Below are 27,879 nucleotides of genomic sequence, written 5' to 3' on the forward strand. Positions count from 1 at the left end.
AAGGCTGCGCGCCGCGGAGTTTTGTCCCCAGCGGCGACCCCTCCGCCCGTGGCCGCGGCGGTGGCGTCCCCGGCGGCGGCAGCCGAGCGCCCCGAAGACGCCCGGGCGGGCCCGGCGGCCTAGTGGCCGCCAGACGCGGAGGCCGGGGAACGCGGGGGAGACCCGGCGCCCTCCCGCCCTCCGGCCGCCGCCGCCCGAGGCCCCGGCCGGGCTGGGGGCGCGGCGCGCGCGCGGGAGCCGCCGGCGATGGCGGGAGGGCACTGCGGCAGCTTCCCCGCGGCGGCGGCCGGCAGCGGCGAGATCGTGCAGCTCAACGTGGGGGGGACCAGGTGGGCCGGCGCGGCGGGGCCTGGGCCGGGGGTGCGGCCTCCGGGGGGCGGCGGAGACGCCGGGTCGCGGGGACGCGGGCGGGCGTGGGGGGCGCGCGGGCCCTCGCGGCGGGACTCGACCGGCTGCCGTCTGCATCCGCGCCTGGAAGGGACGGGCTCCGGGGCCTCCTGCGGTTCCCGGGAGCGGGGCCGGTGCTTGGCGGGGCTGGAACGCTCCCTCTCTTCGTGCACTGCCCTAAGGTACCCGCCTGGCCTTGAGGCTTAGCCCGGGCAGGCGAAGGAGCCCCTTCGGTCCCGCCCTTAGTGCCCCGGGGCTCAGTCCTGGGGCCGGGAGCTGGGGGCGGGGGATAAACGCGCGCACGGCGCCTGTGAGGGGCTCTGGGGTGCAGAGCGTGCAGGGCGTTGTTATTCCCAGTTTCTCTGTGCGTGGCCCTGCAGGATTGTGCAACTTTCAGGGCAGCGTGTCCAGAAACTTCACTTTGCAGAGTTGGTTCTGGGAAGCCTAGGCTGTGGGCATGGTGTGACGCCCTCGTGGAAAACAGACAGACACACAGCTCCTCTGTCCCCTTTCTGGCCTGCCTTCCCCTCTCTGCTTTTTACTGAGCTTGTTGGGGAAAGAAAAAAACATCCCCCCCCCCCCTTTTCTTTTCTGGTGAATTGACTATGGCTCATGAGTCAGCCCTCAAACACGGGCGTTTGCCAGTTCTGTTTAAGGCACAAGCAGTTGAGTTTTAGTGTTGAAGGCGTGTTCCGGAATGCCGCGTATCTTGCTGTGCTCGAATATCTTAGATTTTTAAGTAATGGCTTCAGAAATGCAAGATGGAAACAGCGTGAACGATAGCGATGAAATGTTTGAATCTTAGGCGTTTCAGTAGTTTTCAAAGTGCACTAGAAAATTTAACCCAAGAATTACTCCTCCTCCGTTCCTTGCAACGCCCCTGCCCCAAAGCAAAATGGTTCAATAGTTAAGAAATTACAGCATTGCTGTCTCTGTGTAGATACTAGTCTTATGGAGGAAAAGACTTGCTCCCTAGTGTAAGAAATGGATACATTCTTGAAATCAGTGAAAATTGTGCAGGTTTGGAAATCTACGGATGGGAGATTGGAACACCCACGGGGGTAGATTTCCTTAAGTGTCAGTACTGAGGAATAACGAGTCATTCATTTAAAGTCCTTACACTGGTGTCTTACTGGTCCTGTTTGCTGACATGCATTTCTAGGCATTCTGAAGGGCGTGCAGTGTGGTAATAAAAATTGAACAGTACTGTTACTTCCATATGCTGAAAGTTCATGGCTTTATACTGAGTGGACTCCTGTTAAGGACTGGACCTTAGAATTCATTTAAAAAATTTTAAACCATGTAAGGCAGTTTTCTTCCAGCTGGACTATTTTATATTTCTATATTTATATTTAGTGCTTCTGAAACTTGATCAGGTCCTAAATTTTTCTAAGTGATGAATTAGCAAAGAATACACACACAGTAGACAGTAGACAGCTATATTAGAAAGGTTTAGAAAGATGGATGAAGGTTGTTCCATAGGACTGAGAACAAAGGGAAAAAGCCACACTTGAGGATAGCACCCTGTATGATGAGTAGTGCCGCGGCCTGTGTACAGAAACGGCACACCCAGCAGTGACAGGCTGTTTTCCTGAGTTACTCCGCATCGTAGGCTCTTGCATCATGCTAGAGCGGGAAGGGATCTAGAAGTCATCCATATCTTGTGGGGAGCACAGATCAGCAGTCACCAAAGTCATCACCGTAAAGGAAAGCCCAGCTGGAACCCTCACTGAACTCCAGGGATTGCCTGCCGTTGGAGAGCCCTATGAGGTGGCTGGAGGTTGCAGAGGAAACTCGGAAGCACCACGTGCCATGGCAGGGTCCTCTTATTTTTTTAATTTCCAGAGAAGTGAGATACAGAATAGACATGCTCAATGAAATGATAGAAATGACCGGTTTTTATGATTTATCTTTGGGAGTGATTCAGACAAAAGATGAAGTTTCATTTAGAATTGTTAGTAGTTTTTCGGAAAAAAAGCCTAATGAAATGAACGAAACCCAATATAACTCAATTTGTGATTAATTCTGTTAGAGTGGGTCTGATTGGAGGCGTCCTGAGAGGGGCCTGGGACCAGTCCCTTGGGGGGACTCGTGGACAGAGAGCTTTGGCGTGGGACAGGTTCGGGTTCCAGTTCCCAGGCTTTACCTCTGACCAGCAGCTGCCTTGGGTACATTATTTTCTAGCACTTGGTTTCCAGAAACGTAAAGGGACTACAATAGTGCCAGCCTTACTGGATTGCTAAAGGAAGGTGAAGTAATGAATGGGAAATGCAAGGGTTATTGGCATTACCAATGGTAACATTTCAGAATAAATAATTTTAATTCGATTGCTTCCAAGTTAATTTCATAGGAGGCAAGTACCATCAAGTGTACATGTGAACATGCTGATATCTTCAGTAATACTTTTATTGAGACCAGATTGCACACGTCCCTTTGCCTGGCACACTGTGGGTGTGAGTTAAAAAACTTAGGATGTTTTCATATGTGTTGCAGAAAAGTCTTGTCACGTAATTTTAAATGTAGTTTTCATGAAGTCATATTTGGAACCAGCTGAGGAGCTCTGGGTTTTTTCCTAACTCTTGTTTGAAAAAAAAAAAAAACGGGGGGGGGGGGAGTACTATTCCTCTACCCCAAAATACGCGATTGCTAAGCCCACCCCACCTGGGTGATTTTAATTGAAATTGTTACTATGACTTTAAGCAGACTTGTGCAGTTTTCTAAGTAACGTAAAGTCTGAGTTATTTGGCGGGAGTTTTGCTGAGTAAGCTGCAGTGCAAGGGAAAAAGGCCCGGGATCCGATACACAATGACTCATTTCTGCTGGTTTACTGTTCACTGCATTTGCTTTTGTTTATTTCACCAGGTCAGTTTCCTGTGACTAGCTATAATCTCATTGGTTCTTAACAGTCTGCTAAGGAACCGTTTGGGCAAATTTGCTGTGTTTTCTTGAACGAACTGTTTGGCTCCATTCTTAAATATGATCCGTGGCCACAGGAGTGGCTTTGAAAAGCTGTAACTAACAATAATACTCAGATAACGAGGGCTGAATTGGACAAGCCCAAGATTTCATTCTTGGTCATGTTAGTTTGCATCAGGTTCTGATTTTTTTTTTTTGTCCTCATCTGTTATGCTGAGTGAGCCTTGGTAAACTTCCCTGTATTTGTGCTAATAAGCAGACTTGAGTATATGTCAGTTTAACCTCAGAATATGCATGCAGTATTATTAACTGAGTGATTTTTTTAAAGGGAATGATAATGACAATTGCGAATGGTCTAGGACTGCACTTAAAGAAAGTGTTAAGTGCATTATGTACAATGGAATTACTGTGAGCTCAAAATAATAATAGAGGATAGACTATTTGGAAAAGCCGTTAAGGAAAAGGTAAAACCTTAAGAGTATTAAGAAAGATGGGTGGGGCTTTGATTATTGGATATCACAACAGCTATGTAGCTGGGATAAATTTTAAAAACTGAAATGGTAGTGACCATGACTTTGGGGAAATTGAGCACCCTCTGTAAGAGAGGAACATGCGTTGTGCTGGGGAGGAGAAACCAGACCTGAGGATAATTCTGAGGTTAGGCTGAGAGGGTTAGAGTTGGGGCGGTGGGCTGGTTGTTGATTCTTAGGTCTGGTGGTGTGCTGGGAAGCATTGTGTGACAGTGAGTTAATCCAGTTTTTTGAGACCTCTGAATGCTCTTAACTCTGAATTGAAAGAAATCTAAAACTATGAAATGTGATGAATATAATTGATAGGGTTATAGCTTTGCAACAACTTGTAAATCATGGACCAGCATATTAGAGCAAGTTAACTAATACTGGAGTTTTGAATATATTCTCATTTATAATACCAGATACTTTTCAATTGCAGATTTAGTACCTCAAAACAGACTCTCATGTGGATTCCAGATTCGTTTTTTTCCAGGTATTTCATATAATTTTTAGTACCATTTTTAATATACTTAGTATTTATCAAATTAGTAAAATTTTCCTTGTTTGTTAAATTAATATTTCTATTTCTTAAGTTAATAAAATATCTTAACTTTTAAAATAAGAATTGGTCTTGTACTGAATAAAGTTTCCTTCTTCGTCACAAAAAAAATGATAATTTTTGAAAAATTTTACTTTGGAGATAAGATGGTGCGTTCATATTGGTCATTGACACTTGATAAGGAATGAGGATGTGTATTTATACTTGGATTTTAAACACTAACCAGCTTATGGTTAATGACTTACAGTTTGCTGAGTGGAAGGATTTCAACACTTCGAGATGAAACCGGTGCTGTAAGTATAAAAATGTGAATATGCATCCATATTAGATTAAGGCTCTAGTGCTTGATTCTTATTCTACCTCGACTCCCAGAAGACAAGAAAGCTAATATTTTAATAACCACTAAGTGAAAGTGGCATGTACGTACTTAGAGTTTATTATTTTCTGTCCTATGTAGACTTTCTATATTTACAGAAGAGAACTCTGTACAGGGAATACTGCGTACAGCAGGTGAAGTATCCATGGTTAGAGACAGTGGGGAGGTGAGCTTACATTGTCTGTAAGTGTAATCAGTGACCCAAACTGTAACAGCAGATGCATTGATGTAACTAGTGAAACATGTTCATACTGCATTGAAATGGTGTAAGATAGTATAAGTTAGTACAGTCCTACAACCTTTTTTTAAAAATTTACTGTTTATTTTGGAGAACCACCTCATGAATTTGTGCAGCCGTGGTGGCAGGAGGGAATGAAAGAACTGTGATGTGTCAGTACCGAAGGAATTGGTTTGTATACTTCAGAGCAGTTACAGTGTGTACAGCAGCAGAGAAAGTGTCTCCCGCTGTCACAAGCAGGAGGGCTCTGTGTTTGGAGGCAGCAAACAAGGGACCACACGTGCTCCTTTGCTTTGGGGACATTTGTAGGGGATAGAATGCGGCAGCAGCAGACATGCCTGTTTGAGGTTATGGAAGACATTGGTAATGAGCTCTCCACAGAGCTTTGGGGTCTCCTCCACTTCAGACGGGTCCCGATACAAGAAATGGCGAGAATTGATGAACGTTTCTCACTGAATGTGCATAATGTATCATCGTGAGGGGAGGTTCTTTGCTGCTGTCCCCAGATTGACTTACATGTCAATTTTGTGGTTAGAGCTTTTGTCATCGATCCGAAGTGACGTTGATGCCCATTCCTGTGAAATGAGATCAGTGATGTAGTTCCCATTTTTAAGCATTCTGTTTTCCCCTTCATTCCCTGTGGTGCTGTGTTTGTAATTAAAAAACTTCTTCCCGGTGTCCGCCCATCTTCCCCAGCCCTCGACAGTGTTCTCTCCCGGTTTAGACAGGAGCGTACAGTGTCTGCTGTCTTTGTTGGCCTGCCGCGGTGCACGGTGTGGAGATGCATGGTTACGTCCGTGCGTCCCGTAGAAATCACAAAGGATGTGGGTCACAGTCGCTGTCGCCAATAACTGATAGTCAGGCAACAGGAGAAAACAGTATTAATGCGTAATATTTTCCAAGTGTTCATTACATTCCAGAGTATTTCAGATAAAAATGCCAGTGTCACATTTACTAGAGACATGGGTATAGAAATGAGAGAACCGACTTACTAGGTACTGTATCAGATGCACACAGTTGTAGCCGCATTCCAGGGAACTGCAGTATGTCAGTCTTTGTTCCCTAAGTTAGTGCTGCAGATACTGAAGTTCGAAGTTGTAGCTGTACTTGGAAAATAAAGCAGTTTCTCATTTACAGATATTTATTGATAGAGATCCTGCAGCATTTGCACCCATTTTAAATTTTCTTCGGACGAAAGAACTAGACTTAAGGTAAGAAATGCATCCTTTTGAATAAATTCTGGTTGGTGGGTATGGCTTTGGTCCTAATGGCTTTGGGGGAAAGCTCTTTTCTATGATAAGTTATCTCAGCGTGAAACTCATGGGCAGAGGGCCCCTTCCTGCCTTCCTCCAGACACCGCGCCCCACTGGCTCCTGGCCACTGTCCCCCACCTTCTGGCCACGCCTCCCCACTGTCTGGCCACGCCCCCACCTCCTGACCTCACCTCCCCACCTTCTGCATCCCTATAGAGTAGCTTCCAGACTCTTCTAACACTGTGCGTCTGATCTGGTCACCACTCTCCTTAAAATGTCTTGACCTCACCCTGACCTCACCCTGACCTCCCCGGGGGCTGTATCCGCCCGATGAGGTGCTGCACCTCATCTCCTGTGCTGCCACCACCCGGGCGTCCGTGACACGTACTCCTCTCCTGGGGTCTGTCTGCCCTTAGACTTATCCCTAAGCAGGGTGAGCGCTGCTTACTGTGTATCCTCTGGGTCCAGTGCAGGGCTCCACCTGCTGCAGAGGCTGCGGGGGTGGTGTTGATGAATGAATGATCATTTAAACTATTTCTTTTATTTTAAGATTATATTTATTTTCAGAGAGAGGGGAAGGAAAGGAGAAAGAGAAGGAGAGAAACATCAGTGTGTGGTTGCCTATCACGCACACCCTACTGGGGACCTGGCCCACAACCCAGGCATGCGCCCTGACTGGGAATCTAACCGGTGACCCTTTGGTTCCCAGGCCCATGCTCAGTCCACTGAGCTACACCAGCCAGGGCTAAACTTTTTCTTTAACTTGGCTGGAGGCTGAATTGTTACCAGGAAGCTATAATCCGATTTGTATTTTATTCTTTTCTTTCACATATTGCTAGTGAACTGTCAGTGAGAATTTATTAGTATTGTACACATACAGCTTTTAAAATTCCAGTTGTTGACTTGAACTGCTTCTTTGTTACGTGCTAACAAGTCACGACCCGTTCATGTCACACGAGAGTGATTTCACTGCTTTGCCGTATGACGTGCTTCCCCATAGTGCACTTTTCTCGGTCACCCGTGTCATCCACGTGGAAACGGCTTTAAAGCAAGAGACTGTCTTTGCCGCTGTGCAGTTTTATTTAGCCTTTTTCAAATGGTTGAGGATTTTAGGAGAAAGGAAGTGTTAAAGCCTTGTGATCCTGGTCACATTAAGCACCTGTTACCTCTTCCTTTTGCTTCGAATGCTAACCCGCGTTGCCATGTCCGAAGACTCACTCCTATTTCTTCGTAGGGGAGTGAGCATTAACGTTCTCAGGCACGAAGCCGAATTTTACGGAATCACTCCATTAGGTACGTGTGCCAGTCTCGTCCTTAGGATTTGCCCCTTTGTGCCCTAAATTGCCCAAATAAAATGCGTCTTATACCGGGTCCTAAGTTTTTGATGGACTGACTAGCTCAGTGTTGACTTTTTGTGGGTTTCCATCGTACAAGCAGAGTTGCCGGCTGATTTAAGGCCAGTGTCTTCCTTCCTTTCCCTTACCCCGTTGAACCAGAGGAACAGGAAGCGGAGCTCTGTCAGCCGTGCCCTTGACCGTGTGCTTTGCCCGTTCGCAGTGCGCCGGCTCCTGCTGTGCGAGGAACTGGAGCGCTCGTCCTGCGGCAGCGTGCTCTTCCACGGATACCTGCCCCCCCCAGGTACGCTGCTCCCGGACTCCGCCTTCCGCACGCGCTTCTCACCGAACACATGTAGAGATGGGGAGGACGAAGACCTGTTCTCTGATTCTTGACTTTCTCATTTGAAAATTGACTAGAAATGGCGAGGACTTCAATTCTAGTACCAGCTCCGTCGTTGCACCTGTCGGAGCAGGGAGGTGCCCAAGCGTTCAGGCGCAGGGCGGGAGGCCGGGGGGCCGCTGCTCAGCCCCGGCGTGCACACCGCAGAAACGTGTGCGTGTGACCATTCCGTGGGGCTCTGTTAACTCGGAGGGCTCGGGGCTGGCCTTGCTCTGGCCCCGTGCCAGGGCACTGGCCGCCCGTCAGTCTCCTGGTAGAGCGCGGGTGCTCTGCAGAGATGCCGGCGGGTGGGACGGAGGCCAGCGAGGCGCATGTCCTCCCCACCCTCTCAGTTAGAAGAAGGCTTCTGCCTCCATCTGGGTTCTGGTGGCTTCGGAGCAAGGTTTCGCTCCAGTGAGGACCCCTCTGCCCGCCAGAGGAGAGGAAGACCTTTGGAAGTGCGGGGCAGTTCAGCTCTGAAGCGGCTCAGAGGAGCACTTCATACCTTACGTTTAGTAACTGTTCAGTGTGAAGACCAGCGCCAGACCAAACCAACGAACGGTTGGTTCCAGTAACGTGGAGTATACTACGGTGAAGCTCAGCCTGATTTCTGTAAAGCATGATAAATAACAAATCTGTTAGGTTTTTTCATTTTGTTTTTTATGGTAATTAAATGATTTGTAATAAATTGCTGTATTGGAAGACATACGTAGACTATAGTGAGATGCACGTACTTATGTTGCTTTGATACATGAAATTTTAAGTTAAGTGAACGTACAAACAAACTTGTCCCATTTCCTCCTATAGGTATTCCCAGTCGTAAAATAAACAACACAACGAGACCCTCTGCTGCTGACTCCAGGAACGGACTGAACTCTGCGGAGGGGGAGGCTCGGGGAAGCGGCGCCCAGCCTGTCCTCTCGGGGTCGGGAGAGGAGACGGTTAGGCTAGGTGAGCAAAGATCGCTGAGACAGAAAAAGAAAAGTCCATATTTCTAGTTTTAGCCGATACTCGATATTTAGGAAGATGCAGTTTCTGCCTCATCCTGCTTTTTAATCCAGGTGTATCATTTACATCTCATGTAACTTATTTTGAAAGATGTGTAATACTGTGCCTGCTATAAATCTGTAGTGCAGGCATTGAGCAATTTCGTATGTAAAAGGGCCCAACAGTGACCAGTCTGGGCTCTGCGGGGGCTGCCACTCTGCCCCGGTGACGGGAACGCGGCCCGGAACAACCTGTGAGCACCCGTGCACTGCTGTGCCCCGGCAAAGCTGCACCTGCACAGGCAGAGGGGACCTGCCAGCACCCGAGGTAGAACACAGCTCCTCCTCTGAACCCCCAGGGTTTCCCGTGGACCCTCGCAAGGTGCTGATCGTGGCCGGCCACCACAACTGGATCGTCGCCGCCTACGCCCACTTCGCCGTCTGCTACAGGTGCGTGCAGTCCTGCTGGCTTCGTTTGCTTTTTCCTGGGGACGGGGGCGGGGGGTGTTCTTCATTGTGGTGATTTCCTGTTCACAGACTGAGACTGTTTCTTTCAGTCATCAGATTTTTTTCCTGCATGTTCTACCTGTGTCTGTATCTCATGGTCAGATTCAGTTTGCTTTTAGTTCATGGCTAACTCGGTGAATACTGCTGGTAGCCTTCATGTGTCTAGCTACTTCCCAGACAATATGAACTGTGATGTAACTGAGATATCTTGAAGTTACTTCGTCTTGTTTATTACATATATTCAGCTTCTAAATCATTTAACTCTTGTCGTAAACAACTAGGCAGGATTATTACTTGAGCCCCTTGTGTTCTGTTCATTCCTTCTAGGGAAGGCAAAAAGAAGCTTTGCAACTTTGTTTCACCTGTTTAGTGTACCTTTGAAAGACAGGTGTTCCACAGTTCAAGTTCAGGCCATTTGTCGTCATGACTGCATGGTGGGGTGGCTTCTGAAAGTGTCAGGGCTGCTGCACAACCACCCAGAATATGTGCCAGGGACTCGGGCAAGGGGAGAAAGTGTTAAAAGTGACATGTGTATTTATCAGAAATTAAATGTGAAAGAAGGCATTAAGCATTTACATTCAGTCAACTGCAGAACCGTGCCCTGGTGCACCTTTACGTGTGGGAATCAATGGGCACGTGAGAGTCTCCACGTAGAGTGAGACCTTTAGAAGCCAGTCCTCAGACGGGTTCCAGGCCCCACATTCTGTTCATGGGGTTGTGCCGAGGCCTGGGCACGCGTAGGTCACGCCACATCCGTCCCTTGTCTTAGTCTGCGGGGGCTGGTGTCACAGCACGGAGGGACGCTGGAGCAGGTGCGTGTGGCGTCAGCTGAGTACCTGATAACGTCCTAACGTTCTGATTCGTGTTGGCGGTTCCCACGCTTAAATAATGACCGCGGTACTTTCTTCTGGAGAAGAGTGAGAGGTTCAACTTTCTTTTTAAGTTGTTAATGTTGATGTTAAACTTGGAGGGCTTTCCCAGATTATTCTTTGCAGACATACAGAGTTGTAATCTCTTGTTACGTATTTGAGACTTTGTATGTATGTAAGTATAAGGCAGTTCAGAAATACTGGGCTGCCTCTGTAGATGAAATAGGCCGACAGAACTCTGCATCTGACACAACGGTAGGCAGTCGGGACGCGCTCCCTCGCTGGCCCGCTCAGGCGCCGCGTTTGCCCGCTGCTGCTGAGGCCGCGTGGGTGCCCCCTCTCCCCGCGCAGGATCAAGGAGTCCTCGGGGTGGCAGCAGGTGTTCACCAGCCCGTATTTGGACTGGACCGTGGAACGCGTGGCCCTGAACGCGAAGGTGGTCGGCGGTCCCCACGGAGACAAAGACAAGATGGTGGCCGTGGCCTCCGAGAGCAGCATCATCCTGTGGAGCGTGCAGGACGGCGGCAGCGGCCGCGAGATCGGTAGGCGGGGTCTGCGCGCCGCGTTTTCCTGGGGTAGCTCTCCAGGGGTTGCCCAGAAATATCCAACCTGACCCGGACGGTAAACCGGCTGGAGCTGCCCCATCTTCTGCTCAGGACCCAGTGGTAACGGGACTGCTTCCTGTGAGGGAGCCAGTCTGTAAAGAGGGGAAAAATGGGTGTTTTAGGAGAGAGGTGGGTCTCCCCACCACTTGGCTGCGGCGGACACCTGGCGGGGCGGACCCGGAGGGCGTGTGCGGTGCCGCATGGCTGCCCCACCTGCCGACGTCCGCGGGTGCCCTGGGCCCCGGCGCGGCTCCTGGAAGTGCCCCACCCTGGGAATGCTCCAGCACCACTGTGTCTGTGGGCAGACAGTCATGTAGAAGGTCTTCGGTGATCGGATCAGTTGTGCTGATACCAGATGAATACACGCAAAACAGCGATCCCGTCCACATCCCTGTAGTCATCTCTATACAGAAAAGACACAGTTCTGCAGACGCCACACTGTCTCTGCCACCCTGAACTCAGGCCGCCTCTGTCATTCAGGGGTCGCAGCGCCGGGGCTTCCTCCGCTGCCCTTTCGCCCCGCAGAGCCCGCCCTTCAGCACATCCCTCCCCGGCAACAGTGGGCCCGTCTGTCCAGCGCTCTGTCTAGCCCAGTGTGACTTTAACGTGCTCAGTTTTCTCGATGATCCACTGGGTGTGGGAAGCACAGCTTCAGATGACCAGACACTCTGTCAGTGGGGCAGACTTCGGCCTGCTGGGGGCGCTGTGAGCCGCTCAGGGGTTCGTTCTTCTGGTCCCCAAAGCACCTGGCACATAAGTTGCAGCAATGAGACTGGATTAAATGTAGTCACCTTTAAAATGTTTCCAGTCTAGCTGTAAAGAGGGTGACTGGTTAACCTCCTTACTTTCTTCTGTCACTTAAGGAGTGTTCAGCCTTGGCGTCCCCGTGGATGCGCTCTTCTTCATCGGGAACCAGTTGGTGGCCACAAGCCACACAGGGAAAGTGGGAGTGTGGAATGCTGTCACCCAGCACTGGCAGGTGAGTGCCACCCGGCACAGGTGACAGGCGCAAAGCCGCTACTGGAGCTCCTGCTGCTCATGCATCTGTGTTGTTGTGGAACTAATTCGTGCCATTTCTGAATTTGATAACACAGAAAAGTGAATATATTTAGGGGTAAATTCGCTTCTAGGTGCAAATTTGACTATGTTTTCAGTAATTTTAAGTACCTCTGGAAAATGAGGTTTTACACTGTGATGTGACATTTTCTCATTTCTGGAGTGGAAGCACAGATCTGGAAAGTCACACAGCCTGTGAGGCGAACACAGCAGGCACTGAGGACGTGCAAGAAGGGGTTACGACTCAAAAGATGCTGAAGGAGGGAGGCACGGGTGAAGAACTTGAAGCAGAGAGTTTCATGGTCTGATGCAGGTTGTGGAAAGATAGCAGTGGCGATGGGTGGGCAGGGTGGGCAAGGTGGGCCCGGAGCTCAGGGAGGGGCCCGGAGCTCGCAGGAGGGACCCAGCCAGAGCAGAGGAGACCCAGCTGCAGACCAGGGAGCAGGGATGCAGTGACCGACCACTGAGAGCCAGCTGATCAGCCTTCCCAGTGGCAGGATTGGATCTGGTTAGGTGTGGCAGGTTTTGGACTTCCAGTTTTGACACTCGAGTGGCTAGTAATTTTGAGTTGCTGGGGAACGTAGGAAGAGAAGCAGATGCTGGTGGCTGCTGTGATGAATAATTAGATCGATGAAATGTGTGTACTCTGAGACTCGTTTGGGCTGCAAGCTCTGGTGTTCAGTATATAGTTGGCAGTGTACCTTTGGAAAGAGCTAGAAGCATTGGGACACCACAGCACTTCTGTAATGGAAAGGTAAGAAGTGATGAGATTGCCCATTGAGAGGGAACATGGAGAGAAAGGAAAGCTGAGATCAAAACCGTGGGGGACATTAGCATTTAAAGGGGACAGGGGAGGCGACAGAGAGCTCCAGGGCGCACGTGCAGGGCAGCCTGTGTTGGTGCCGGTGAAACAAAACTTGCCCTGGGACCTGAGACCATGGAGAGACGTCTAGCAAGCCCGTGACCGTGCGTGACACTGGAAGGCGTGTGCGGAGATCAGCGGCCTCTACGCCTCCGGCTATGGGAACCATTATTTCTGAGTTTAGGTCTTTGCACCGTTTTTCTTTTAACAGGAGTGGGCCTGGGTTCTGTGCTTTTATCCTTGCTGTTCTGTCAGGCGTGGCCTTCCCCCTACCTCTCCCTGACTCCACGGCTTTTCCCGTCTTCAGGCTTCACATCTTTGTGAAGTCGGCCTTGTCTTCGCCCTCCTCCCACACTCGGACCGGGAGGAGAATTCCCCTTGCCCCCCAGTGGTGCGGCACCCCGACTTTACAGCCCGCTGCCCCCTGTTTGTCTTTCATTTTTCTTTCTTGCCCACAAGTTTCTATGCTTATCCTGTCTGGTGCTGTTCTCTCGGATTGAATCTCGTACATGCAGAGCCTTCGGGTGAAGGTGGCCTGTGAGTTTCCCACGCGGTCGCTGGCCTGGCTGGGTGTGGGAAGGTGCTTTTTGACCTCATTGCCATTCCTCCCACAAACACTGTTTTCCGTTTGTACAAAGTCCTGCCCTTTGCTCTTCTTTTTTAGCACAGATACAGGCAACTGTTAATTTGTAACTAGATTGATTTGCGTGGAAACTGAATTTTTTATTCTAGTGCTTGAAAAAACAAAAGCGTGTGAGAACGTACGCGCCTCATCACCATTTCCTAGGCAAGGGAGGCGAAGTCCGCAGTGCAGAGAGGGAGAGCGGAGAGGCCATCTCTTCGGAGACGTGGCAGTGAAGGGCCGAGGGGGCGAGTGCTCTCAGGGAACCAGTTGATTCGTGTCCCAGTTCTGGTTCTCTCCTTCCTAGGTGACCTTGAGCAGGTCATGTAATGTCTCACGCACAGTGGTCAGGCGCGGCCTTCCAGCCCTCAGGTGTACTGTGGTCTCCGAACCACGTGCAGAAAGACGTGGTCCATCCAGCCTCTGACAGGCAGGTGCTGCTGTCGGAAGTAGGTGTGTGTAACAGCTCGAAAGGGAATCAGTCCCGAGGATGATTCTTCCAGATTCCTCGTGTGGGGAGTGTGTGTGCACGACCGTATGTGTAAAACGTCTTGTTTTCTAAGCCCTACTTAGACTGGGTATTAGTGCTCTTTTTATTAAGAGTTTTGAGGAAATGGAGCAGAAAATGTAAGCTGTAATTAATTAAACACTGACATCGGATGACACTGTCACTGCACCAGGTCCAAGACGTCGTCCCCATCACCAGCTACGACACGGCCGGGTCCTTCCTGCTGCTCGGGTGCAACAACGGGTCCATCTACTACATCGGTGAGCGTGCGGGTGCTGGGCGTGCCCCCCCAGGCCTGGGGCATTTGCAGATGACAACGAGAATATCACCTTCTTTTAGTCTAAAATAAATGCACTGCTCTAATACGACTCAAACACTTATTTTGCAGATATGCAGAAGTTCCCTTTGCGCATGAAGGACAACGATCTGCTCGTGACTGAACTTTATCACGACCCTTCTAATGACGCCATCACCGCGCTGAGTGTCTACCTCACACCCAAAACAAGTCAGTGCCCGCAGGAGGAGTGCAGACGCCCGCAGGGGTGCTGGGAGCGCGCAGTTCACTGGGCCAGCGCTAACGCGGTTCTTTGTGTTTGCGCGTCGCGGTCAAAGGCTTCCGTCCCCGTTTGTCTGTGTTTGTTTCACACTGAAGTCACACGTGACCAGGAAGCCAGCTCGGCTGGAGGTGGGAGGGCACCACTGCGCCTCCTCTGAGTTGGGGAGCTTCATCCTCGCGGTGTTCACCGAGATCGAAAAAAATAACGAGCACCGTTAATTCGCATGACGGGGGCTGATTTTCTTTTGAAATTAAGAGTTTTTTATTTTTAACTTAAAAAAAAGGGGGCTCTTGGACTGTTAATCTTTCATGGACAGTGAGAGATTAACACTTAATAAGTAAGCTTATTATTTCCTTGGGAAATCTTTAAGTTGTGGAGAAACTCATTTTGCTTGGAAGTTCAATGTCTGTAACTTTTATTGCCTTTCAAAGGCCACTGCAGTGAAATTAACCAACACGTTCTACATCATTATCAACATTTTTATTTTCCGGGAGGCAAGATGAACGTAGGTGGGACATTTAAAACTTACCAGTAATGACGGGAATCTTAGGAAATACTAACATGCACAGTAATACCAAGAGATTGGGTGTTACTGGTACAAAGTCATTTTGTTGAGTTCCTCCAGGGCAGTCCTCGTCTTTGGTGTGAAATCAACATCCTAGTGTGCGCAGAGGACTCTGGTTGGGCTTCAGTGGGATTTCGGGGACCTCGCGCTAGAACGGGGATCATCAAGCCAGGCCCTCCGCCCCAGTGCTGTGCTGCTCCTGGCCTCCGTGGGGCGGCAGGGAGTCAGGTGCCGGTAACAAACAGTGGCACAGGCGGAGTGAGGCCCTGTGCTGGGCCGCCCTTTACAGAGGTTCGCTGCCTGTGGCTGGAGCGAGGTGTGTGGGGTTTTCATCTCCCGTTCTAAGTTAAAGGGGAGGGTAAACCTCAGCAGTCACGGGGGGAATGGAGCCCCCTCCCGGGTTATGAGAAGTGCCTTCCGGGCTTGCGCTTTCTCCTGGGGCTCAGGTGTGTGGAGGTGGATGGAGAGAAGAGCTGCTAAAGCTGAGGGTCTCTATGGGAAGCTTTTAGGAGGGCGGAACCTGGGCTCTCCACGACAGAGCTCCAGGTGACTCCCCCAGGACGCGTAGGCATGACGTCAGCCCCGTGGGGTGTCTGCGCGTGCACGTGCCACGGTCACGTATTCTGAGACTGGTCAGGGACTACCGCTCAGGGAAGGGCGAAGGAGCAGGGGCTGCAGCTGACAGCCCCGAGGCCGGCTCCGCCCTTCCATCCCAGGTGTCACCAGGGCAGCCCCTCCGCCGCAGCCTGAGTGCCCCTTCCTCCTGTGGCTGCAGGTGTCAGCGGGAACTGGATCGAGATCGCCTACGGTACGAGTTCTGGAGCGGTGCGCGTGATCGTGCAGCACCCCGAGACGGTGGGGTCGGGCCCTCAGCTCTTCCAGACCTTCACAGTCCACCGCAGCCCGGTCACCAAGATCATGCTTTCCGAGAAGCACCTGGTGTCAGGTGAGGAGCAGCGTCCCACTCTGGGGGTGGGGGGGGAGGAGCTGAGCCCACGGGTTCCCAGTGCCCGCAGACCGAGAGGCTGTCACGCAGTGTCTTCTGTGGGAAGGACACACCAATGAAACTGGTAGGAAAGCTAGTGACTGCGGCAATGTTACGATGGCCTTTTAAGGGTTCCTTTGAGTTCTGCCTGGCGGCAGTACACACGAATTCAAGAGGTACAGCTTTTTAAAAATTTACTTTTTGTTCTGATATGCTGTTCTCATGGCATGTTTTATTTCAAAGTATTGATCATAATTCTGTTGAAAGGCTTTTTGTTACAGAAAATTTCCAAGTGTAAATTTAATATAAGTTTGGTAGCATTGTCTTGAAGTTAAAGGCTAAAGTTGTACATTTAGACATAATTTTATTTGATCATCTAAAAATATTAAAAACTAGTAGAATTTATAGAGCTTATTTGAAGATAATAGATTGTTGTTTATTGTTCCTTTAATTCTTAATGTTGATACTAGTTTCTTTAAGCTTCAAACTCTGTATCTAATTTTAATGATTGAGTCCCTGACGTGCGACGGACACAAAGTAACAGCCTGTTGACAATGGGTGATTTCTAAAAGGCCTTACAGAAATGGAAGCTTGAGATCAGCAGAGTTCGGGTTTCTGTCTTCTGTAGATCAGTTCCTGCCTAACTTGATTTTTTAAAAACATTTTCATACAAGTGTTTATCTCTCTCCTGGCCCTTCAGTTTTGATGAAAGGCTGGAGCTGAAACACCCCGTGGATGGGGGAATGTGCGCTTGTGGGGTGTCTAGCTGTGTGGGGTGTAGCCACACCCTTCGGAAACCATCCCTTCCCGAGGCTTTCCCGAGGCAGGGCCCTCCTGTCTCACCCTCCTTCCTCACCAGCCTCCCTGAGGAGTCTGTCCCACTCTGCCCCCGGTCCCTCCTCTTCGCTCACCGCCACGTGCGGGACTGCCTCCCGCTCCTTCCCAGACTCTCCCTCTTCCTCTGCACCTTCCCCGGTGACCTGACGTGACCCTCCACCTGGGACCACCCACGGAGTCCAGACGTGGGTCGTCTTTGCCTGTGGCTGCACAAAAGGGTGCTTTTGATTTGTCTCTCAGAAGATGGGGTACTTTGATCTGCCCTCTTTGTCCACCGTGTCACCATCTATTCATTTACTCCACCTGAAAATCTGGGAATGAGACTTGGAAGTCCTGTTATATCAGTAAGTCCTGTCAGCTTTGCTTCAGGACTTACGTGCTGTCACGAATCTGACTTCACTTCAGGTCCACTGCTTCCGACACGGCAGTGCCCATCATCGTTTCTGCCCCGGATTACTGCGCTTCCAGTTCTTTCCCTGCTTCTGTCCTGCTCTGCAGTACATTCTCCGTAATGGCACACACAGGTGTGTAACACAGTAATGCAGCCAGAAGTATCTTTCAGAAATGCAAACCAGGCCCCGTGCCCAGTGGCTTCCTGTTGTTCATAGAACAAGTAAATACATCCCTGTGGCTCACCCTGCTGTGGACCCTGCCTGCCTCTCACGTGTTGTCTTCTCCCTGCTCCCCTGTCTCTGCCGACTGCCCATGACCCCAGCCTCCTCAGAGCGGCCTGCTGGGCCGGCCGATCCTCTCAGTCTCGACCTCGCGGCAGTCTCAGCCACCTGCTCGGTCCGTGTCTCGGTTTTTCTTCTTGGACTTGCCACTTGATGCTTTATTTGTTCTCACCTGTCTTCCCTCTTGTAGCAGTCTAGAGTAAGATGTGCAGTAGCAGAATTGTGTTCTCCACTCTGTTCTCAGCACTTAGCATGGTTCTGCGCACATAAGAGGTGTCCAGTAAGTGCTGTAGAATCAGCTCTTTTGCTCTTGTGAGAAGACAGTTTTGCAGGGTGTCATGGTTTTTACCTGACAGCGCTTGGAAATCTCAGGAGCCCTGGCTGTGTTTTGATGGTGATGGTGTAGGATGTGCTGCTGAAGCACTCTGCGGTCAGACTTGCATTTTGATACCAGCCGTTTTATGTAGTTTTGAACTTCAAGTAAAGTCACAAAGTCCATTCAGCCAAAAAAACAGGAGTATTTTGTCTCCAGTGCTCCACTACGATATTCTGCCACCTGGTGGACATCAGCGTACATGCAGCGACGTTCTTTTCCCCGTAGTGTGGGTTTGTAAAAGCTTTGGATAACAACTAAGTTACAGATGGCCGTAAGTGTTCATTTGAATCACATAACAAAATCTGCCATAAGTTTTAAAGTATTCATATTATTTTTCTGAGTCCTAGTAAAGGATATTATTTCCCATGAAGCTGAATAAACAGCCTAGAACTAAACATCTTTTCTTTTTCTCACCAGAAAGCTGGCATTGTGAGAACTGAGAATTTTGTTACCTAAGTAGCGTTTGTATATTTTTTAATTTTTGTTGCAGTTACCCCAAATTAAATTTCTTTCTCAAGTTTTGTTTTAAAATTTGCAACTATGGCATTTTACCCAAAAGGAAGTGTTGTGGGTATACAGTGAATTTTGGGTGCTTTCTTGGTATATATTGATGAGTACGTTTTCTGAAATCATAATCAATGTCAAATGAGTATACTTTTTTATTAAGGGACGTCACCAAAGTACAGGTCTTGCATTAATTATATTTTTTGTTTCAATTTTTTAGTGGTGTATTCAGACCAAAGAGAGAGGTTACTTGTTAGATACGTCTTAATATATGCCCACTTAATATTGTTTACGTGAAAAAATAAGCTAATTTTGGAGTATGTTTTTAAATACAGACTTTTATGTGCTGTAAAAATAGCTCTCAACTTTATATGGAATCTTAATTTTCTTTACTGTAGCTGTGAGTGAGCAAAAAACAGCTGGTTTCTAATAGCTTTTTGACAAACGGCATGTCATTTGTGACAATAAATTTTCAGTAACTCCTGGTCTGGGTTGTTCAATATTTGAGTAACATGAGCGGGAGTTTTCTGTGGTTTAAAAAGATAAACTGGGCAACTTGTTTGCCATGTAGTTTCACCATGGAACAGAGTAGTCTTCAGTGTATTCTCTTACAAATGCTTTTTTTAACCTGTTCGGCTCTACATCCGTCTTTTATAAGAATCCATAGATTTACTTACATACCTTGGATACTTACAGCAAGGTAAAAACCATATTCTGTTACTGTTATTGGCCAGGTACAAATTAACTATGATTTTAGGATGAAGATGTCATTTGCCAGTCACGGTGTGCTCTGATCTATTTACTGGAGGTCACCGAGGGAAAAGTTGGAATGTGCTTATGAGAGCGATTTTGTTGGTGCCCTTCCCTCAGCATTTAGCGGCTCTCGTGCGCTCTCTCCTCCCCCAGTCTGTGCGGACAACAACCACGTCCGCACCTGGACGGTGACGCGCTTCCGGGGCATGATCTCCACCCAGCCCGGGTCCACACCGCTGGCGTCCTTCAAGATCCTGTCTCTGGAGGAGGCGGAGAGTCACGGCAGCTACTCCTCCGGGAACGACATCGGTGAGCGAGATGACGGGGAAGGCGGCTGGGGTCGGGGGGCGTGTCTGCACAGGCTGCGTGGGCCGCGCCCATGTGTGCTGGCAAGAGTAGACGCCCAAGTCCGGGTTTAAATGCAGTTTCTAGTTTCAGCTTTGAAACACATTTAAAACAAATTTAGTGCACTTTTAAGTTCTGTAAACACATAGAATTATACCATCTTTTATTTTTAAAGTGAAATTTTTTCCTCTTGTTAGCATTCCTCCTTTTAAAAATTACCTTCAGGTGCTAACCATTTTTGTTTATAATTAAAAGCTGGGATGGCTATTGCATATTTGAGATTTGAACTTTTTTCTTCCATTCCTCACAATCTGGAAATGAAATCTGGAGCTGCTAAAGGGCTGATGCTGTCCCCCGACCCGAGAGGAAATACGGGCCCTGAGCCCAGGGGAAGGTGTGTGTAGTCAGCTCGATTTGTGTCTGCACTTCACACACACGTGTGCGTGTGCACAGTCCTGGCAGAGACAGTGTTTCCCCGGGGCCCGCTGCAGAGTTGACGCGGCGTGTTCATTGCACCTCGGTGGGCTTCAGTAGTTCATCAGGACCAGCTGGCTGGCTGGTGTACCTCTCTGATCGTTTTGTGTGATCAGAAATCAGAGCACTGGCGGAAGACGGGAAGGAGTGCGTTAGAATTGTTTTACCGAAACTGTTTGGCATGAAGCAGTTAAATGTGCCCACCCATGGTTCGCCCCCACAGCAAAGGTGTTAAGCAGTTACCTTTAAAAAGCCACTCCTGAGAATTGCACCACCTCAGACTCAGTGCTTCTGAAAAAAATGCTCGGTGTTGTTAATTTTGACACTGCTATGTGATACGCTGGGAGCTTACGGATTCATTTTGTCATTTCCCAGCTGTATTGAGATTTAACTGACATATAACATTGCGTAAGCTTAAGGTGTAGCGTAAACAGATGATTACTGAGTACTTTTGGTCCAGGTATTAGAAATCCAGGAACAACAAAATAAACATCACCTTAGAGTATGGTGAGCAGTGGTAACAAAAAGCAAACGGTTGTGTTTCCCACACGGTGCCCACAGGCAGAGGGCACGCGGGGAGACGGTGCCGGGCAGGCTGTGTGCGCTCCTTGCAGCGTCTGGACGGCCTGACGTGGGAGGCGTGATCCCCACTGGGCACCCGTGGGAACTGGTGTTCGGGCCGAACGTCCAGGTTTTCTGTTGAAACGTGGCGTGCGGAGTGGGAGCTTCCAGTCCGGGGCATTGCTGGCAGGGCGGACGGCAGGGCGAAGGGACGGGGCCAGGAGGACCTGGCAAGTCGGGGGCACGTTCAGGCCCTCAGTTGCGGGTGTGAGTCAGGGCAGAGCCTGGTGGTTGGGGGTCCGATGCGGGAGAAGAGACTCAGAAACAGCCCGGTGACATACTTCAAACGAAGCAGGGAGAATATTTCCTTCTTTATAGTTTAGAAAATATCCTCAGAGACACAGATTGGAGGAACAGAACAGGAAGTCCCATTCAGTGGGGAGGTGGGGGCGGACTCGGTTTCAGCGGTGACGCGGCAATGACTGTGGGAGGTGACCGCAAAAGATAAGGCGAGAAAGGTCAGAGGTCATATTTTTTATTGCTTCTAGACCCCACTGAAGATGGGGGAGAGCTGAGGATGCTTTGTGTTCTGAAGGAAAGGAGTCAGTCTGGGAGAGGAGTGGAGAAACTGCAAGGAGGGAGGTGGGAGTAATTCACGGAAGTCAGTCCTGTGAGGAATGAGTACAAGGTGCGGGGGGGCGGCGAGGGTCCAGGCCCGGAGTCCCCGTTCCTGGTATTGTTCTCCTCACCACTGTCCTGGCGTTGTTCACAGGTTCTCAGCGAGGCCATTCCTTTTCAGTAGAGTCACACTTGAGAAGGTTGTCCAGTAACTGGATGGCCCAGTAGCTGCAGGAAGAGCACGGCAGGTTGGGTCCCATTTCTGGTCCCATCAAGTAGGACCTGTGAGCTTTTGGGTAACTCAGCTCTGGGGCCTTAGTTTTCTCATCTGTAAAATGGAGATAACAATAGTGCCCCCCTCATATGGTTGTAACGACCAAACTCAGTTATCTGAGAAGCATTTACTGTGGCACAAAGTAAACTATTAACACATTGTTTATTAGGTGTGATTCACATAACTTGGAACATCAGGTCTTTAGAACTTGTGTATCGCATCTTTTGTTAATAATAATTTGGTATTTTAGCTATTGAATATGACAGAAAAAGGGGTTATTAAAATTTTATATTTGTTTTATAGGAAAACATTTTATATTGTTCAGAATCTTCCTAAAAGGGGTGAGCCAATTACCTGCCTTGCCAAGTACCATAAAGTAAAAATAATTGAATCTTTTTTCGATTGAAAACTTTGTAGAATGCAACAGGCTTCTGAGTAATTAAATTCTGTTCAATAAAGTTGCACTTTATTTTTTTAGATTTTGCATATTGTCTTTTCAAAAGGAAAATTAACACATAAAAGTAACTTCATTTATATCTCCCTTTTTTGAAGTTAAAAGGAATTGAGTGCATCCTCAAAGATAGTAAGTAGAGCTTGTGTTTTAACAGGTTTCCTTCTGGTCTTGATAATGTGTAACCTAAGCATATTATTTTGCTTTCAGCTTTAAAAGCCTTCGTGCAAAAAATATAGTTTTGCAATAGGTATTTCTTTTAAAAAATTTTAACGCCAAATGAAGTACCAGTATCACTGTGTTTGTCCGGTTCGCTAGGAATGCAGCGAACATTAACAGGCATGAAAAGGCCTTTTCTTTTTCAATAGTAATAATTTTTTTTAATTAATGAGACCATTTAAATTGTAATCAACTTCTCTTGCCATTTTCTGTTTTCTGACCAAGGGCCTTTCGGAGAGCGGGATGACCAGCAGGTGTTCATCCAGAAAGTCGTCCCCATCACTAACAAGCTGTTCGTGAGGCTCTCTTCCACCGGGAAAAGGTAACTCGCTGCTGCTCGGATGCTCGTGCAGCAGCCCCTGTGCCTCTTGGAACACACAGTTCTGAGTGATCTGCCACATCGATGAGTGGCTGCCAGAAGCAAACTGTTGGGGGAGAGGTCGGCTCGTGGTCCCGTGATTGCTTGAACTCGGCACCGGGATGGTGTGGGTCGTGCTGATTCTGCAGGGCGTGTTTAGGATTCTGTGCCGCTGCGGACAGACGGCCAGGAGGGGCTCGTGAGGACGTGATGGCGGGCAGCCGAGCTAACCTCTAACTCTCACCAGCTGTGCACCGTTCTCAGCTCCAGTTACTTTGTTGCTCGGAGCCCCTGTTTCTTTGTGAAATAAGGTTCGGCGACCTGGGTAGGATGTCGTGGGACTAAGTGAGGTGAAAGCATGTGTTCTGTCCTGCACGGTCCCCGACTACAGTAGGTGCTGAGTAGGGGTGAGTTCCCTTTTTTCCATATGACTGAAATTTTACTTTTTAAAAATTTATTTATAGCCTCGAACACAGGGAGCTATAACATTTTTAAAACAAAAAACGTTGCTTGTCAAAAAGTAAAATTTCTACATTTAATACAATGTAGTTAGAGGCCGAATTATTATCTTGAGAAATGTTGTAAACCACCATGATGTAGTGTTGTCTGCACTTTTGGTGAGGCAGCTGCCCAACGTTGACTAAAGCTGCCATCGTAACATCACCTGACAACCAGTATTTCGTGTCCTTGTCCCATTCTGACCTCCTCCTCACTGTGGCCCAGACAGCACAGTGAGTCACCACCTGCAGTTTCTGCAGGAGAGAGCACTTGGACCCCTTCCAGGAAAAGCCCCCATGGTCTCAGAAAACCCACCTCAAAGAGCACTTGGCTCTCAAACACTCCTCCCCCCTGCAGTTTCTGCAGGAGAGAGCACTGTGGGACTTCTGACTCCATGGTGCGGGGTGGGGGGGTGGCGAGGGAGGCTGTATTTATAGAAACGATAAGCAGAAATCAGTTTGTAGAGTGAAGCAGACAGTCAGCCCCTTAGGAAGCCAGCAGAAGCTGTTTGAGGGTGCTCGGGTTCTGGGGAGTGGAGGGTGTCACCCCGGCGGAGGACGCTGGTCAGGTGTCTCCTCCGTACAGATACACATTCTTTTGGGTTTCAAGGTTTTGTCGATTTTAAAGGGCTTCTCAAGATCTTTTCTAGCATGATATCTGCTTACTTTGTTTCTTTCTGTCTAACTTCTTTTGAAAGAACGGCCCACTTCCTACCAAAGCTCTTTCAAGCCCGACTTAAACTTTGCCTGATTTTAATTACTGGACACATTATTTTATGAGCCTTTTCTCTGGACTCAAAGAAACAAAGTTTGACTTTGATTCCTGTTGACTTGTCTTGACCCCTTTAAATCTGTTTTACACACATACAGTATTCAACTCTCATTTTGCAAATAATTAACTTTAAAAATCTCGGTCACAGCCCTGGCTGTGTGGCACAGTGGATTGAGCACAGGCCTGTGAGTGCTGGTTCTGCTCCCAGTCGGGGCACAGGCCTGGACTGTGGGCCAGATCCCCAGCTGGGGGCAAGTGAGAGGCAGCCGATTGTTGGATCTCTCGTGCATTTGGTATTTCGCTCCCTCTTCCTCCCTCCCTTCCCGTCTCTAAAACTCAGTAAAGTCTCAGTAACAGTGTTACTCGTTCCCACACCGCTGTGCGGCTCGTTGCAGAATCTGCGAGATCCAGGCAGTGGACTGCACCACCATCTCCGCGTTCACGGTGCGGGAGTGCGAGGGCTCCAGCAGGATGGGCTCTCGGCCCCGGCGCTACCTGTTCACGGGCCACACGAACGGCAGCATCCAGATGTGGGACCTGACCACGGCCATGGACATGGTCAACAGGACTGAAGACAGGGGTAGGTGTTGGGGGAGGCGCCGCACGGGGCACGTCGGGGGCACGTGGGGGTTACCTGGTCACGGGTGCGGATGTTCTCCCCAGACGCAGGGGGCCCGACGGAGGAGGAGCTGCTGAAGCTGCTGGACCAGTGCGACCTGAGCACCTCGCGCTGCGCCACCCCCAGCATCAGCCCCGCGACCTCCGTGGTGCAGCCCAGCCGCCTGCGGGAGTCCAGCTCCAGGTAGGCCGGGCTTGCAAGGCGGCTGTCCTTAGGGGCCAGGTTTTCCTGACTGCACTTTAAATGCAGACCTTCTGTGCTACTCAGTCGGAAAAAATAACTCTGAATCTCTCCACTGCATGCTTCTGGTTCTTTTTACCCTATACCTTGTTTTGTGAATTTCTGCTACTTGGGGAGCCTGGTCCGTGATCTAGAACTCCTTCAAAGGGCATGTGAATGCCCTGTCCTGCCCAGCCCTTGTGCATGGTGCGTTTACCGTTTGGTCTACTGAATTGTAACCGACATCCACACCGCACCCCCAGCAGAATGACGCGGGGTGTGTGTGCAGTGTGCACTTCTAAGGCAGTGACGGGGTGTATGTTTCTAGTTAAATATTAAAGGACAACATAGGGAATATGACCAGCGATGCTGCAGTGACCTTACAGTAGCAGGTGGTTAGTAGACTCACCAGAAATCACTTCGTAAGTTACAGAAATTTCTAAGTGCCGGCTATACACCTGAAACTGAGGTGATACCGTATCTTACTTTGGCATACCTTCGTTTGCCAAACTAAGATGATGCTCTATCTTAGTTTACTATATGCCAACTGCAGCTGAAGCAAACCCCGCTTGACCGAGTGCCTGTGTTTGCAGTGACAGTTTTACACACACGTGCGTGTGATGCAGAAAGTACTTCCGTGTGCCGAGTGTTCCTACTGGTGGTTAGTTAACGAGACGTGCCCCTCAAAGTTTTCAGACCCATCTCAACTGCAACTTTGAAACCCTTCCAGCCTTCAGCTGCAGCACCAGGAGACCGTCCGTGACGCGGCCACTTACGGCTCCCTGAGGCCTTACCGGGAGAGCCCCCTGCTGGCCAGGGCCAGGAGGACCGAGAGCTTCCACAGCTACCGGGACTTTCAGACGCTCAACCTCAACAGAGACAGAGAACGGGCTGTCCCTGAAAATGCCAACTCGGGCCCCGGACACGCTGAGGTCAAGTGCACGGCGGGGGAATGTGCCGTGACCGAGAGGAAGTCTCCGGGCGCAGAAACAAAAGGCGGGAGAGAGTCCGAGAGCGGGTTGGAAGGGCATAAAGTGGCCGATGCCTTCCTAGAACCCAAGAAAAGGTCGTCGGAAGATGAAAATGACAGCAGAGTGGAGTTAAGGAGGAAAGGGGGATTTGAGGGAGGGGGCTTCCTGGGAAGGAAGAAGGTGCCCCACCTGGCCTCGTCCCCCAGTACCTCCGACGGCGGCACCGACTCCCCCGGCACCGCCTCGCCCTCTCCTACCAAGACCACACCGTCCCCGCGCCATAAGAAAAGTGACTCCTCGGGCCAAGAGTATAGCTTGTGAACGCTCACCGAAACGAGTAGTTTTTTTTTCTTTCTTCCTTCTAAATATGTACATTGATTTACGAGGGGGAAGAGGGAGAGAAGCGTTGACCAGTTACCCCCATACATGCCACCCCAGCTGGGGCTCGAACCCCCAACCCTCCCGTGTATGGGATGATGCTCCAGCCACTGAACCACCAGCCAGGGCTGTTTTTTTTAAAATATGTGCTTTTTAATTAGTATAGGTGTTAAGTATCTTAGACAACACTGTCCATCCCGCGTGGACTTCCCACAGAGGTAAAGCTGAGCCCCAGGGCGCAGACAGACAGAACGTGCTCGGTGGGGGCACGGCAGGCGCTGACTAAGGAGGCGCAACGCGTTCAAGTGCTTCAGCTTTACACCCAAACTTCTCAAATTAAAGTTGGACTTCATCTGTTATCTTTTTTACAGAATTATCTGGAGTAGGGAGATCAAAACCTCTTTTGTCCGTTTTTGAAGTTTGCTTTCTTTTTTAAAGGTTTACAAGTACGTTTAACTGGTGATTTGTAAAACAGGGGTCCATTTCCAGGTGCACTTTCTCCGGGGACTGTGGGGAGAGGTGTCGTAAGCTCCCTGCTTAACGGGCAGCGCCCACTGGGAGCCTGCGGGGCGCACTCCTTCCCTCCATCGTGCCTGAGGCACGTCTTGCAAGGTTATCTTAAGCGAATCACATAATTCTCTTTGGAGCTGAGTCTCCCGACCCTTATTGTGATTGCAAAGTGTTTACCTGATGTTTAATGAGGTGCTATGTGTGTGACGAACTACCATGTCTCTCAGAAACACTATTGATGTCTTCGAGTAGCAGACCGGATGGTGGCGCACGTCCCTGAAGGTGGTTGTAACTGCAGGTCATCGTCTGGTTCTCGTCCTCGGAAGCCTCACGTCTTGGCAGGCTTCACGAATGCTAAATGCCCAGTGTCCATTTAAACTGCCTTTGAAGTTGGAGCAGTTGTGTGTGTTTGAGCATATAAAATAAAAATAATACTCATCAGGGTCAAAGCTATGAGTGCCCAGAAGGGAACACTCTACCAGCTGCTGGTCTGCTCTGTGTTAGGGGCCACGGCGTGTGTCCTCTGTTGATACTGAAATTAGAATGTGGCCACTTTGTTACACTCATGAGACTGCAGTTCTGAATTTGGGGTTAGAGGTTTTTGGCTGCTGTAAAAATAATTGTTTTGAATATATTTTAAATTGTAAGAATAAAAGATTTTTTTTGTTTGTTTTTTAGGGTTTTTTTTTCTCACTTAATTGGAATGATTTTCAAGATTCAGAGAGGTTTTCAAGTTTCCACAAATAGGGTAATTGTAAATTTTAAGCATTAAGCATTTATTGGTGAAAAATGTATATATCCCCATTTTAAGAAATACAATGAGTTGAAGTTGGAATAAATGCTTCAAAGTTTACCATTTTACCAGTGGTTTCACAGCCATTCTCTTGTATTTATATATTCATTAAGTCAAATAAAAATGATTAAGACTATGTGTCTTCTCTTATCTTAGGAACAGTATCTGTTTAAAGCACACCCACATGAGGTTTTTGCCTCTTCCCACAGTGAAGGCAGGGAGGGGAGGGGGGAATTCACACGTATGTGTGCACGCACTCACCTTGTCTGTGGGGTGTCGGGGAGAACAGCGGGGAAAGCACACATTCAGTGTTACCAAGAGTTAGAATTTTCTGTTGTGTCTTTCTTCACGTAAAAGTTGGGTGGGCAAGTAAGAAAATTAAATTGAAACATCGAGTACTTACCCAGCCTTTTCCCAGAGTCCTCAGCCGTTAGAAAGACATTTATTTGTATGTGATTTGCTAACAAAAGGTGTGGAGAGTAGCTGGAAACGCCGTGACTAAGTGAACTTCTCTGCCCAGGGTGCCCCCGCAGTGCCAGGCTGCCCCTCTCTGACTCAGCTTGCCCTGTGGCTGGGTACTGTCCCTTACGGGGCCCT

General features: G+C 49.1%; 2 protein-coding genes across 3 annotated transcripts in view; one reads left to right on the forward strand and one right to left on the reverse strand.

Annotated features, from left to right (window-relative positions):
* On the forward strand, positions 1-27,418 carry KCTD3 (potassium channel tetramerization domain containing 3). 2 transcript variants are annotated; one of them, XM_053667305.1, is made up of 18 exons: positions 1-329; positions 4,255-4,308; positions 4,622-4,667; positions 6,126-6,199; positions 7,476-7,534; positions 7,799-7,879; positions 8,765-8,908; positions 9,303-9,393; positions 10,671-10,861; positions 11,788-11,903; positions 14,145-14,232; positions 14,361-14,477; positions 15,870-16,040; positions 19,341-19,532; positions 22,391-22,487; positions 24,188-24,372; positions 24,456-24,594; positions 25,361-27,418. In XM_053667305.1, exons 1-18 carry the CDS (start codon positions 247-249, stop codon positions 25,920-25,922), a joined length of 2,490 nt encoding a protein of 829 aa, XP_053523280.1. In that variant the 5' UTR covers positions 1-246; the 3' UTR covers positions 25,923-27,418. The 2 variants fall into 2 exon arrangements, with proteins under 2 accessions (XP_053523280.1, XP_053523281.1); XM_053667306.1 differs by having other exon boundaries at positions 2-329; positions 19,377-19,532.
* The window catches only part of USH2A (usherin), a 505,359-nt gene continuing 498,895 nt past the window's right edge, over positions 21,416-27,879 (reverse strand). The window contains exon 73 of the mRNA XM_053667304.1: positions 21,416-21,449. The gene's annotated coding sequence lies outside the window, so the exon portion shown is untranslated. The remainder of the gene's footprint in view (positions 21,450-27,879) is intronic.

Source organism: Artibeus jamaicensis, unplaced genomic scaffold (genome assembly GCF_021234435.1).
Source record: "Artibeus jamaicensis isolate MK-2021 breed Jamaican fruit bat unplaced genomic scaffold, CSHL_Jam_final contig_467, whole genome shotgun sequence".
Taxonomy (NCBI): domain Eukaryota; kingdom Metazoa; phylum Chordata; class Mammalia; order Chiroptera; family Phyllostomidae; genus Artibeus; species Artibeus jamaicensis.